Source organism: Nicotiana attenuata, unplaced genomic scaffold, assembly GCF_001879085.1.
Source record: "Nicotiana attenuata strain UT unplaced genomic scaffold, NIATTr2, whole genome shotgun sequence".
NCBI classification, from domain to species: Eukaryota; Viridiplantae; Streptophyta; class Magnoliopsida; order Solanales; family Solanaceae; genus Nicotiana; species Nicotiana attenuata.
The window spans coordinates 165650-180938 of NW_017670520.1; the positions used below are offsets into that span (position 1 = coordinate 165650).

The following is a 15289-nucleotide window of genomic DNA, read 5'->3' on the forward strand; positions in this document are numbered from 1 at the left end:
TTTTATTATTGTATAAGTAAGAGGGAGAGAATTGCAAAGAAGATGATAAGCTCAAGGAAGCTCAAACCTCTATGGTTTCTAGAGTATACAACACAAGTACACAACCAATGCAGATTTATAATGACATGAGTATGAAATGAGATTACTGTCGTGAGTCCTGAAGGAGTATCATGGCTATGACCAGGAATTGTCTTGATTTGTAGGAGCAGTGATTTGAAATACAAAGGTTTTTTATAGTGTTTCTCATATTAATCTTACATGTTCCTTTGTAAATTGTAGTCCGATAAATTTGGGAGTTAACCAGTGCCAGAAAACTTAAGTATATCTGACAGTATGATTGTAGGTCGAATTTGCCGCTACAACCACAAAAACAGCTAGAATTATTATATTTGAGAAGGATATAAAAGTGAACTTTACATAGATAAAGTTCAACTACATTACGACCATGATTTCTTTCGAGTAAATACTATAATGCTGTTAACGTTGCCTTGGACCTGTGCTGGCACATGCCATTCTCACCTAGTATTTCTAAAATGAGCAGAGATTACTTGAAAAATCTTCACATGAACTTAAAAGTGTGGGCCAACTGATGCCTCTGTTGGTTTTGTGCTTTTTACACATTTATTTTTAGTTTCATGATCCTACCTCTTTTTTTACACATGGAAAATTTACTTTTACACGTAAGAGATCGATCTTTTACACGTAAGAGATCTAAAAAGGTTATTTTCCTAAATTATAAATTGTAAAGGAATATGATGTACAAATAGCACCCTCTATGGCATGGGGTTTTAAAATAATGATACAATTTTTTCTCTTTGCTATGTTCTCTGATACCTCTTTGTGGCAGTGTCTTTGGATCTTTGGATGGAAGTCTTTGGGATTATATAAGATGATATGAGGAGTTATCGAGAGAAATGAACTATTTTTGAGATTTCGCTAAAGAAATAAGATGAGAAAAATATGGAATTTGTCTTATTATCAGGTGGGAAATTAAATGTTTATGGAATTCTTGCTGAGAAAGAGGAGTTAAGTATAAGAAGTTAAGAAGATAAGGGGAAAAAATGGAAAAGTATATTGTCTTGATCCTAATTGTGAAGTTACACCTTTTCTCCTACCGCAATATTTTCCCTTTCTTTTCTTAGTAAGTTTGTTACCAGGAAAATTCAATACTATTTGTAAATAGATATTATCGGAAAACTAAAATTATATTTTAATCTTAAGGCCCTGCTTTTGAAAATATTGCTGCATGTGGCCTAATTTATAAATTTTATTTTTGTCTTTTAGGTTGCTTCTTCGATTTGTAAAGATTAACTTTTTACTATAATACTATTCAAATAAATGTTTAGTTAGATTTTAATTTTCCTTTATGATCGCGCAAAGCGCAAGCAAATTTACTTGTTATAGTATAACTATAGTTGCGTTTCTTTCTTTTATGCAAAAATAGAAGGGGCGGAGCTAAAAGTTTGCAGAAGTGCCGATCCAAATGATAAGTCAATGGATCCAACAACTTATGACCATGAAGACCTAACATTTTGACAGCTAGTATCATGTATACAATGATAGTTTTCCAAGTAAAATTATGCTGCTCTATAAATGAAACTTTGCTTCCTCTTATCAGGACAGTTTCAAAAGAAAAATCATGAGACAATAAATATCACCCCGAGTAAACACAATACAGCTTAGTCCTTGAGAATGAAGCAGAGTACCTGTCTGCAGCAATCTAGCCAAACCCCGTTCTTAAATACATCAAGTACACAGTATACGCCTTAAATCCACTCCAATCTGCCATGATGTTCCACACAATGTTGAATTATACCAGCAGCTGAGAGTGCCTGGGTTGTTACTTTAGCAGGTTTTGTACTGTACTTCAGTTCGAACTTGGGATATCGCCTCTGATGCTCCTCTCCACTTGAAGGCGTATCCATTCGGATTTCATCAAAGAACTCATCTGCAACATCTCCATCTTCATCTATCCTAAGACGCTTGGCATACCATCTCAATCCCTGAGCCCAGTGAAAAAAGAGATGATTAAAGATGCAAATTAGAAGCAACAAGTTATCCCAATTTCAGAACAAGAAGAGCACAAAGAGGGGAAGTTTTCACCCAACAGGAAACTATTGTTCAGACTTGATAAACAAGCAAATTTTTCTAGGTCATGGAAACAGTAAAAGAAAAAAAGTTGTGTTATTTATCTACACCGCTGAAGAACAAAACACCGTTACTGCAGATGATTGCAAACTAGCAGTGAAGCTTGATGAGTTTTTTGTCGAAAATTTAACAATTTATTACCACACAACCAACTAGTTGAAATTTGTTTGCAGTACCAAAAACCCAATGAAACTCGAGCTCAACCACCCAAAAATGCAAGACCAACAAAAAATGAGCTTAACATAAGGTATTCTACCAGCAACAAAGGAAAAATAAAAAATAAAAAAAATATAACTAGGAGTGGCAAACGGGCAGGACACGGCGGATATGGTTCGGGTAAAAAACGGTAATAAAAATGGATAAATTATCCGACTCGACCCATATTTAATACGGATAAAAACGGGTTAACCGACGGATGATAGGGTAACCATATTATCCTTGACTTCTTGCATATGATCACTTTTGTGAGAATTCTTAATCTCCCTAAATTGAGGAACCCCAAATTTTGAGGCTTAACAAATGTAAAAGTTAGACCCATTGTTATCTATTTTCTAAATGGATAATATGGTTCTTATCCATCTTTGACCCGTTTTTAAAAAGTTCATTATCCAACCTATTTTTTAATGGATAATATGGGTGGTTAACTGTTTTCTTTTAACCATTTTGCACCCCTAAATATAACAAAAATCATCATCAAAGAAGAACCCAGACAAAATAAACGGAGCTGCCATAAGCTTAATCTACAACATCTCAAGTGGAACTAACAATAAGGATGAAACCGCTTCTAGATAATCACCGCATCATTCCTGAACTAGAAAATCAATATTTTTTTCCAGGATCGCTGCCTTTTTTTTTTTGGAGACTGGTAACAATATATTAGAAAAAGCACTAAGGCAGTGCAAAACCATATCTCCAGGTGGGATAGATCAAAACTGACCCATCAAAGTTACAAAAAGCCTAACGTCAACCAAGGATACTGTGTTCTCTACATGACTTTCCTTACACCAAAAATAAAATAAAAGAATACAATTCATCTTAATGTTCTAGAGAGGATTGTATCTGTCTTCAAAAACTCTTTAATTCCTTTCTTTCCATAGTCCACCAAATGCAAGCAGGTATCAACCTCCACCATGCCTTCTGTCTGACTAAACCTTCATTGTTATTATAACACTCCAAAAGCTCCTCAATAGTTGCAGGCATGGTCCATCTGGGGCCCACAATGTTAAGGAACAGTTGCCACAATTGCCTAGTGATAGGACAATGCAGGAACAGGTGGCTGTTTGTTTCCAGATCTCTGCCACATAACAGACATCTAGAACATAACTGAAATCCCCTTCTTTTCAGGTTTTCTTGAGTTATGGGTACTTCTCTCGCTACCAGCCATGAGAAACAGGCCACCTTAAAGGGAGCTTTGACTATCCATATATTCTTCCATGGCCGTCTCTCTATGTACTGGCCTGTATTTAAAAGCACAAGATAGGCAGATTTGACAGTGTAGCTCCCACTCTTGCATTTGTATCTTCATGATCAGTGAGACCATTGAAAACTTTCAAAGCTTTAAAGAAGTCAACAATTCTCCCCATTTCCCAATCATTCAACCCTCTTCTGAAAGTGATATTCCAACCATGTTGTCCACGGCTTCTTCCATTTTAATTTCAGGTATGGTAGCAATACCATAGAATTCTGGAAACACCACTTTAAGTGGACCATGTCCTAATCAATAATCACTCCAAAATAAAGTCTTTCTTCCATTACCCACCTATGCTAGTGTTAACTAGAAGAGAATTCCAAAATTGCCTGATAGATTTCCAAACACCAACCCGATATGGACTATTAACAGATCTTGTGCACCACTATTCAGTCTGGCCATACTTCACACTAATGACCTTCCTCCATAAAGCATTATCTCTTAGTTGTATCTCCACAGCCACTTCATAAGCAAACTTAGCAAACTTTGGTTGCGTGCCTTGAGGTTCCTGAGTCCCAAATCCCTTGCCTTTTACGGGTTATAAATGAGTTCCAATTCACCGAATGAATATCTCTCTTATATCTATTACCGTATTAGATGAAATCCCCCCTTAATGCATCAATTCTTTTCCTCACCTTAACTGATGTAGGGAACAGAGACATGACATAAGTTGGAAGAGCATCCAGCACGGTGTTCACCAAGACCACTCTGCTTCCCAAAGATAGATATTGACTTTCCCAGGTTGCAAGCCTTTTCTTTGCATCTTTCCAGCACCACACTCCATATTTCTTGAAACTTGTTCTTGGAACTCAATGATAACCCTAATGCCCCATCTGACAGCCAAGAATTGCAGCTAATACTTACATATTACCAACCATATTGACAGGAAACAAGTCACACCTTCTCCAATTAACATGCAATCCAGACAGCTTCAAACTACTAAAATGAGCCTTAAGTATTTTATTTGCTCAGCATCACAAAATACCAATGAATCATCAGCATATAGTAAATGTATGATCTCCAAGCTGCTATCTTCCCTATTTGATACAGAAAAACCTCTTAGCCAAGCATTCCCCTGAGCAGTCTACAACATCTGACCCAAACCCTCCATAGCCATAAGGAACAGAAAACGTAACAGAGGGTCACCTTGTCTGACCTCTCTCTGATGCAAAAAAATCTTCTGGGGAACCATTCAGAAGGATGGAGAATCTAACAGTTCTTATGCAGAAGGAAACCACTACTTTTATCTTTCTTATAATTTAAACAGTGACAAGTTGGATACTTACGGATTGAGATTTAATAAGACATCCTCAGATACAACAACAACAACAACAAACCCAGTTTGATCCCAACAGGAGGGGTCTGGGGAGGTTAGTCTGTACGCAGACCTTACCCCTACCTAATGCAGGTAGAGACATTAGGTAGAGAGACTGTTTCCAATAGACCCTCGGCTCAAGAAGGAAGAAGAGGAAAGCAAGGAAGGAAAAAAGATGTAAGAGAAAAGGAAAGGGAGAGATAAAGGATAAGCAGTACCAAATAATAGCAACAAAGAATACAATACCTGAGGCGAACAAAACCACATAACGTAATAAAAAAATCTAAGCATATGAAGAGACATGCATGCTACTAACACTATCGGTGAACAACTACAAACTACCTACTAACCTTCTACCTTAATCATCGACCTCCACACCCTCCCCTATCAAGGGTCATGTCCTCAGTGAGCTGAAGCAGCGCCATGTCCTGCCTAATCACCTCTCCCCAGTACTTCTTAGGCCTACCTCGACCTCTTCTCAACTCCATGGCCAACCTCTCATACCTCCTGACAGGAGCATTAATGCTTCTTCTCTTAACATGTCTGAACCATCTCAGCCTTGACTCCCGCATCTTGTCCTCCACGGAGGCTACTCCCAATCTGTCCCGGATAGCTTCATTCTTGATCCTATCTCTACTGGTACACCCACACAACCATCTCAACATCCTCATCTCTGCTACTCTCATCTTCTGCACGTGGGAGTTCTTGACTGGCCAACACTCAGCCCCATACAGCATAGCCGATCGAACCACTACTCGATAGAACTTACCCTTAAGTCTTAGCGGCACATTCCTATCACACAAAACACCGGAAGCGAGCCTCCACTTCATCCATCCCGCTCCGATGCGATGTGCGACATCTTCGTCAATCTCCCCGTTACCCTGGATAATAGACCCGAGATACTTAAAACTCGCTCTCTTGGGGATAACTTGAGCATCAAGCTTAACCTCTACGTCTGCATCATGGGTCCCGTCACTGAATTTGCACTCCAAGTAATCTGTCTTGGTTCTACTCAATTTGAAACCTTTAGACTCCAAGGTCTGTCTCCAAACCTCCAACCTCGCGTTAACTCCGCTACGCGTCTCGTCAATCAACACTATATCATCGGCAAATAGCATGCACCGAGGCACCTCCCCTTGGATGTGAGGCGACAGTACATCAATCGCCAAGGCAAATAAAAATGGGTTAAGAGCCGATCCCTGGTGCAACCCCATCACCACGGGTAAATGCTCCGAGTCACCACCCACAGTCCTCACCCGAGTCTTAGCATCATCATACATATCCTTGATCACCCTAATGTACGGTACCGGAACACCCCTAACCTCCAAACACCTCCACAGGACCTCCCTCAGAACTTTATCGTATGCCTTCTCAAGGTCGATAAACACCATATGTAAATCCTTCTTCCTCTCCCTGTACTGCTCCACTAATCTCCTTACCAGATGAATCGCTTCCGTAGTCGATTGCCTCGGCATGAATCCAAACTAATTCTCGAAAATAGACACGCACCTCCTCACCCTGGCCTCCACCACCCTCTCCCAAACCTTCATAGTGTGACTCAATAACTTAATACCCCTATAATTGTTACAATTTTGGATATCACCCTTGTTTTTGTAAAGTGGAACCATCGTACTCCACCTCCATTCTCCGGGCATCTTCTTTGTCTTAAAAAATAACATTAAACAGCCCAATGAGCCACTCCAAACCTGCCCGCCCCGCGCTCTTCCAGAATTCCACCGAGACAAAACTCTTAGATACCTCCCCCTATATCAGAACCAGTTGCTTTTTTTCAGACAGACGAACAGTTCACTGTATGCCAAACAGAAGTGTAATACCTTGTATTTCAATTCTATTGGAAAGCTTAGATTCATGGTTAAGAAATGATATTTATGAAGGAAATTCGATCATTTTTTCTTAACAATATGAGACGGCGTTAATGCCAAGATGAACGTTAAAAGACCATTTCGGACCTAGTTGGGTATAGTTTCGCTATGCGACCAACAGAATCCTCCGCTGATATAGATTGCACTCCTTTGATATTAAGCTACCTTTAAAGAAGATTTTATGAGTAAGATGCTAGAGACTTCCGTCGAGACAAAAAAATAAGAGTTCATTGGTTCGAATCATCCTACGAGAGGTGTGTGAAGTTCTAAAGTATGGAAAATCAAGGTTCGTGTAAAGGAAAAGTGTCTATACCTCTTTCTTTCTAACTCCAAAGATGACATGCCTAACGTTATTTTAAGTGAGGGAGAATGAATGAGGGCAATTACGTTATTTTAAGACACAGAAAAAATGAAAGGGGTTATGGGATGTGGATCCCAAGAGTTGAAAGAATAGGATAATCTAAGGGATTGACAAGCTTCAATCAACTAGTAACGAAACATGGAGAAAAGAAATAACTGAAGTGTTGCTTTACAATTTATATACAGTAACACAACATGGAGATTTTGAGTGATCCAAGGAATCCCTTTGTGAAGAAACAATGTAATTAGCTTTGACATCACACAAGGCAACGAGATGGGGGAAGGCTTAGGGGTTTCGACGTTAGCAACAGTAAAGTGCAAGGTTCGTCGGTCCAAGTTATTAAGGTGCAAATACACAATTAAGGTGAGTATTCCATGGTAATTTTCGGTACATTTTGTTCATGGATTACTAGTATTAACCTTTATATACCTTAAAAGCTTTAGATTTCTTCAAAATCCATCAAGAACATCAAGGAGGTGAATTTCTAGGGTTTACTTCAAAAGGTAATTGTTAGAATAGTTACGTGAATATATGTAATTAGTCCTAGTCACTTATGTAATAGGAGTAGGTTATGTCTTAGGAATACATATGTAATATGAGTAGGTTATGTCTTCAAAAGCCTACTTTCGTTTGCTTTCTTCTTCTGTGCTTCAACATCAGTTTTCTTCTTCTCCTTTCCTCTTTCTTTCTTTTTTCTTTTTCCGATAGCGTCATCGTTCATCTTTTTCCAGCAGTATCATCATTTCTGGAGCTCTTTTCTTCTATACTTTTAACCTTCTTCTTCTTTCTTCTTTCTTCTCTCTCTTTTTCCGCCAACAACTAATTTTTCGGTTGTTTCTCGGTTTTCTCCGCTGTTTTTGGAGTTTTTTTGCCCAGTTTTTGCTTCCTCCATTACCTACATTTTTCTTTTCTTTTCTTTTTTTAAGTTTTAGTGTATAATTGATTGTATAACAATGTAATTATTTTAGTTTCTTCAATCTACGTTTACTTTTTGACTTGAAAAATTTGCTAATATGTTATTGCTATTGAGTTTTTAGTTATTTATACATGCAAATTTAATATTCTTTTTTGTATTAATTGGCGTTACACTTCAAAAGGCAAGCGATTTGCTTCTCAGTGAAGTGGGCCCTCGTTCTTTTTTGTCGCCTCTCGCTCTCCAATACACTAGTGGCAGGTGTTGAGATTGCACGTGACGATACACAAGGTGGGAGCCAGCTTATGTTATTTTATTTGGCATACTATTTATTCTTGGAATGCCCCATAGTTTATGTATTCAGGTTTAAATCTTTAGAGGCTCATGACTTGGTTTAGTGGGTTATAGTTCACAGGTTAGCTGCGTTAGGATCATGTAACTCAGTTATTAGACAATTGATTTAATTCAGTTTTGGTTATTTCAGTTTCATTACACTTAATGGTATCTATGATCAAACTCAATGTTAAAAGTACACTCAACACAGGCTAGCTAAGGTTTCGCTCGGGTAAAGTTGCCAGAGTACGATTAACCTCTGGATTTGAAATCACTGCTAATATACCCAGCTTTTTCCTTGGATTGGTTTTTGTTTGTACATTGTTATTCTATATTCTATCTAACTCGGTCAATTAGAGTTAAGTGCCAATAATGTCCCGCCAGAGTTTGGTGCGTGACAAGAAGTGAAGCTCAAGCACGATTCTCTGGTGAAATTTTTAGCAACTAAATTACCCTAGCTCAAAAGCCCTCAAGTCTAAGCTAGCAAACATATTCCAGTTCACTAGTATACCCATGAATCAATGTCTTACATGAATCCATGGCATGTACTCAAACACTAAACCAACAACCAAGTGAGACTTGCATTAGCAAGTAGCCAAGTATGCAAATTCGTCAAAAATACCCTTGAGATAATTTAAACATCAAGGTTGAAGCAGCCTCCTTCCATATAATCAGGGAGCAAATATGCTAAAAATGAAATGAAAAAGGCTTAGACATTTAGGTAATAGGCTGGAAACTTGTCTACAAATAGCCAACTTGATGTATAGTTGAAAGTCTCCACGAGATAGTTTAACTAACTAGCCTAAAAACTACATTCTTTAAAAAGCACTTCAGGTCTATTGGGTCTTCAAGCATAAAGTGCAATAGAAGTGTGGCTTTAGTAAAAAAGGGCGCAATGAAAAAACAAAATAAAAGTATATCTATAATGCAAGAAAAAAAGTGAAAAAAGTCTTAACAATTAATATCTCTTTGTTTATTATATCTATTGTCTAGTAACTATTCAAGATAGAATGCTAGTGACTAAGGCATGCGCATTAGTGTCTTGTCTACACTGAAGCGCAGCTTAAGCGAGATGAAGTGCCTTCCTCAAGCTTTTTTGAGCTTCATGGCGCAAGCGCGCCTTAAATGAGCTTTGACAACACTAAAAAGTTCCTCAATGAACTCATAAACTGGCATAAAAAGGGAATTGTGCATGACATGTTTATTTAGTTAATTGTATGTTTGCAATTGAGGATGTATTAAAGTATGTCCTAGTACACTTTCTCTCTCCTCTCTCTCTTCCTCCCTCCCCAAATGACTTATATGCTTTTGGCCACATATCGGACAAGCTTTCTTTATACAAAAATGAGACTCTAATTTTTCCTTATTACAACAATAATTATGCTTCAATCTCAAACAAGTTGGTTCAGCTTTATGAGTCCTCACAGACATGTTATTCCATTATTTCATTTAAACTCATCTCATGCCAAATATTATGCAAAGAAAAATAAAAAGAATTAGAAGTTCTCTATATTTTCTAAAAATATAAAAGCTTGTTTGGCCAAGCTTATAAAATCAACTTATTTTAAAAAGTGCTTTTCAAAATAATACTTTCGGCGAGAAGCAGTTTATATTTGGTTAATCAATCTGAAAAGCACTTTTGAGCAGCAATTAGTGTTTGGCCAAGCTTTTAAAAAGTGCTTCGAAGTGTATTTTCTCAAAAATGCTTTAAAAATAAAAAAATAAAAACTTTTGGTTAGAACCTACTTTTTTTAGCTTCTCAAAAACAGTTTTTGCTTCCACTCAAAAGTACTTTTTCCATCTAAAGTTTGGCAAAACACCTTAACATAGGGGGGAAAAACACATTAGGCCAAAATAAAAGCACTTTTGGCCCCCAAAAACAAATTTGGCCAAACAGGATATATATCTTTGAAAGGCTAAACTACTTCGAGAAAGCATAGAAGAACAACAAAAGTGCTAACATGTGTAAAAGATCTTAGATGTGAAGGCTAGGATGGATGTATTGTCATATAAGAAGAAGATTAGAAATGCTCACATACGTGAGAAGATTCAAGTAGCACATCGAGCACAAATAATAAGAAGGTTGCTTGACATGATTTGGTCATGTTTTGCATCGATCTCCAGATGCACCGGTCTATAAGTGTGAAACCACATAGTGAGTGAAGGTGCAAAAATAGTATGGAGTAGACCTAAAATCATATGGAAGAATTCGAAGGACCTACAATCTCCGGGAAACCATATAGATTTAGCAAAGGAGTGGTCTCATGTTGAAGTGCTCTATACAATGACGACAACATTGACTACCTTACTTTCCCTTTTCTTGGAGCTACGTTTAGATGCAATCTTTTAAAGTATATTTTAGAGGCAAAAAAAGGTAGTTTCCCTGGAAATATACTCTAAATGTTGAACTGGCCTACTTCCACAGTACAGCACTACTCTCATAAGTCATAACTTTCTGCCAAGTGAAACCACTTCCATCTTATTTCAACAATTTGGATAGAAAGCATATACGGAATCTTCCGATGACAATCCGATCTAGCTAGGTGAAGTTCAAGCTCCTTTATCTAACTTATAGAAACTTCTGTGCGGGATGGATACCAAACTAGATATGTATGGCTACACTTTCCAGAGGTGGACTCATCTTTGCCTATATATCAACAAAAGTTACTTTCAACATTTAACTGCAAAATAAGGAACTCCACATTCCCTCTACCGAAGAGATTATACAACTGGGCCCTCCACGACACCTCTAGCAAGCATCAATGGTAGTGCTACTTTGAGAATCTTGCCAATGGTCAATTTACAGAAACCGCTTCCCCTCTAACCCCATTATCTCTTTCCTAGCAGTCTAGCACCAACATTAGCACCTCCTCTTTACACAATTTTCGGCCACCTTGCACCTTCCGCCAAATGGCTTATCTTATCTACATTTATGAGTTTGGGCCTGATTGGAGTTTAACAAGAAACAACACAAACCTCTACCTGTTTATATACATTGCTTCTTCAAGTTCAACTACCGCTTGCTACTTTTCATTTTGATAGGAGTATGTGCTTGCAGCTTACTCTTTGTTTACTAAATGTGCCTTCCTTACCGCCCGGCCCCTATCTTTAATCTTAAATAATGTGAAGTCAGCACACACACACAACCCAAAATTATAAAGTATAGGATCAACGAACAGCCCAAACACTAACTGCTCAAATGCAATCTTCTCTAATTGTGTACTTCAATGTGTGTAACAAACATAACAAACTCTTTAGGTGCACTGATAAATCGTGGTTAACGAGCACATCATTTAGAGATTTTAAATGGAGATAGCATTAACTCATTTACCAAGTTTCAAAGGCATTCTTCCATTGGTTAGTAGAGTGAATTTTTTAAATAAGAATACTAACTCAGAACAATACAATTAGGATTTATGAGTCCGTTTAAAGCATATCAACAAAATCAAAGTCAAAATTACAGACAAATGAATATAATCTCCGTTTAAATACCTGAACGGCACCGTCGCGTGAACTACAAGGAAAGAGGATAGGACCGAATTGTGCTTTCTCAACCGGGACTTGAATTGGGACACTGAAACCCCTGCGTGGAACATTTTGAGCTTGAGCTGCCGCAGCTACTGCTGCTATATTACCGTCGGTGTTATCTTCTACATCTCTCGCTTCTTGCCCTTCTTCTCTTGCAAACCCTAGAAATCCAGCTAGTCTTCGCAATAATCTCATCCCTCTCTATAAGAATAGCGACATGCATTAGCGAGAAATACGGCGAAAAGTACTGAAATGCAAACACCGTCGGGATTGGCGATTTTTGTGAGGCCAGAGATATTAACGCAAGGACGATCTCGCCGGAAAAAGTTGTAGTCTTGGCGTTGGACTGATGACTTGTGAAAGTCAAAAGTAGGGGTGATGACGTTACAAGTGCCGACCGGCGGAAAAAATGAAATATACACATTTTATTGCTGGCCACTTAAACTTGTTCGGCTGTTGAAAGCGGATTCACCAACTTTCCATTTTTCCATTTGAACACTCGAACTCGAACTCATGATTCCCTTAACAAATAAACACATCTAACGCTTAAGCCTATGCGCGTGTATTACATATACACACACGTGTCCATCCAGTCACCAAATGATCAATCCAAAAGTAAGAACCCACCCAACTAATGACATGTGTAATTTTTAAATAAAAATTATCACCTATATTTATATTTTAAAAATAAAATAAATACAATAAGAAAGAAAAAATTAAACCCTTCCAGCTTCCTCTTCCCCGTTCCTTCCCATCATCACCCCCCCCCCCCCTCCCAAACACCTGCAACTCACTTGTCTACTTCCATATCAGCACTCCCTTCATAGGTTCTTCTCCGTCCTCTCCTCTCTTTCCAAATTTTTCTTATTTTTTTCTAGCTATCTAGATAGCCGGAGAAATTTTTCGATCAGCACTGTCGCAAAATTGGTTTTCTTTAAAGTTGTGACAATTAATTCGTTATAGTGGTCAATTGGCGTGACATCCTCAGCAGCAGGAATCGATTGTCATTGCTCTTGGGCGATTTGGACCACTGGAACGCCATCTCCGACCAACTGGAGCCCGCCGGAGAGTTGCAGGTCATCAGAAGTGGCGATTCCTACAGTGAAATCTCCTGATTTTTGGTGGAAAGGTAGTTCTTGGTGTGGAGAACAAACTCTACGGCTTGGAATTGCAAGATTGAATGGTTAAAAATTGAAGAATAGTCAAACCCGATGAATTGAAGTGCCTAGTCTCTAAATCTGACTCGATGAATTTTTTTTTAATAAATTATTTACCTTTTTTTAATTATTTATCATATTCACGTGCCTAATACCGGTGATTAACACGCAATTGGCCACATCAGCTATAATATTGCCACCTAAGCATAGTCAACGGTCAAAGGTGTTTATTAGTAGACATTTTCTCAAGTAGAGGTGTTCAAATGGGAAAATCCAAAGTTCGTGTATCGGCTTTCAAAAGCTCTACAAGTTTAAGTAGCCAGGAAGCCATTTCGCCTTTTACCAAACATAGTTGTCCATAAAAACTTTTTCCTTTTTTTCCGAAATATTTTATCAAAAGTTTGTCCATGAATCTCATAATTTTTTGGAAATTTTCGAAAATAAATTTTTCAAAAATCAAAAAGTAGTTTAAAATTTTAATATAAAAAATTCCCTGCTCATATAACATTTTTTAAGAGAAATATATGTCCAAATACAATTTTAAATCTCAAATATCATTTTTAAACTAAACTTCAAATACTATTGTAATAAGATTGCCAATACTTAATATTTTTACTAGTTTTTCGAAATGCACGGTGATGACGTTACAAATGTTGACCGTGTATTACTGTATAACACAATTGATAAAATAACACATGTATACCTTATATCAATTAGTATAAACTTTTTAAAATCACATGTCGGGGCGTTCGACTACGGAAGCGATTCATCTGTAAGGAGATTAGTGGAGCAGTACAGGGAGAGGAAGAAGGATTTGCATATGGTGTTTATTGACCTTGAGAAAGCATACGATAAAGTTCCGAGGGAGGTCCTGTGGAGGTGTTTGGAGGTTAGCGGTGTTCCGGTAGCGTACGTTAGTGTGGTTAAGGATATGTATGATGATGCTAAGACTCGGGTGAAGACTGGGGGTGGTGACTCGGAGCATTTCCCAGTGGTGATGGGGTTGCACCAGGGATCGGCTCTTAGCCCATTTTTATTTGCCTTGGCGATGGATGTATTGTCGCGTCACATCCAAGGGGAGGTGCTTTGGTGCATGCTATTTGCCGATGATATAGTGTTGATTGACGAGACGCGCAGCGGAGTTAACGCGAGGTTGGAGGTTTGGAGACAGACCTTGGAGTCTAAAGGTTTCAAACTGAGTAGAATCAAGACAGAATACTTGGAGTGCAAGTTCAGTGATGAGACCCATGATGCAGACGTAGAGGTTAAGCTTGATGCTCAAGTTATCCCCAAGAGAGCGAGTTTTAAGTATCTCGGATCTATTATCCAGGGTAACGGGGAGATTGACGAAGATGTCGCGCATCACATTGGAGCGGGATGGATGAAGTGGAGGCTCGCTTCCGGTGTTCTGTGTCATAGGAATGTGCCGCTAAAACTTAAGGGTAAGTTTTATAGAGTGGTGGTTCGACCGGCTATGCTGTATGGGGCTGAGTGTTGGCAAGTCAAGAACTCCCACGTGCAGAAGATGAGAGCAGCAGAGATGAGGATGTTGAGATGGATGTGTGGGTGTACCAGGAGAGATAGGATTAGGAATGAAGATATCCGGGACAGAGTGGGAGTAGCCTCCGTGGAGGACAAGATGCGGGAGTCGAGGCTGAGATGGTTCGGACATATTAAGAGAAGAAGCATTGATGCTCCAGTTAGGAGGTGTGAGAGGTTGGCCATGGAGAGTTTGAGAAGAGGTCGAGGTAGGCCTAAGAAGTATTGGGGAGAGGTGATTAGGCAGGACATGGCGCTGCTTCAGCTCACTGAGGACATGACCCTTGATAGGAGAGTGTGGAGGTCGAGGATTAAGGTAGAAGGTTAGTAGGTAGTTTATAGTTGTTCACCGATAGTCTTAGTAGTATGCATGTCCCTTCATATTCTTAGATTTTTATTATGTTATGTGGTTTTGTTCGCCTCAGGTATTGTATTCCTTGTTGCTATTATTTGGTACCACTTATCCTTTTTCTCTCCCTTTTTCTTTTATCTTCCATCTTTCTTCCTCCCTTGCTTTCCTCTTCTTCTTTTTGCCCTTCCTGAGCCGAGGGTCTATTGGAAACAGCCTCTCTACCTGCATTAGGTAGGGGTAAGGTCTGCGTACAGACTACCCTCCCCAGACCCCACTTGTTGGGATCAAACTG

General features: G+C 38.6%; 1 protein-coding gene across 1 annotated transcript; it reads right to left on the reverse strand.

Annotated features, from left to right (window-relative positions):
• Positions 1 to 1462: 1462 nt before the first annotated feature.
• Positions 1463 to 12365, reverse strand: LOC109240501. The gene is made up of 2 exons (XM_019407157.1): positions 11914 to 12365; positions 1463 to 2003 (listed from the first exon to the last, which is right to left on the reverse strand). The coding sequence occupies exons 1-2, from the start codon at positions 12142 to 12144 to the stop codon at positions 1767 to 1769; spliced, it is 468 nt and encodes a 155-aa protein (XP_019262702.1). The 5' UTR covers positions 12145 to 12365; the 3' UTR covers positions 1463 to 1766.
• Positions 12366 to 15289: the final 2924 nt, after the last annotated feature.

Bases quoted from the DNA above. Each gene is read 5' to 3' on its own strand.
- LOC109240501 (XM_019407157.1), bottom strand. From the start codon at position 12,144: ATGAGATTATTGCGAAGACTAGCTGGATTTCTAGGGTTTGCAAGAGAA. The intron at 2,004-11,913 runs GTATTTAAACGG...CACTGGGCTCAG, and splicing joins CACGCGACGGTGCCGTTCAG to GGATTGAGATGGTATGCCAA.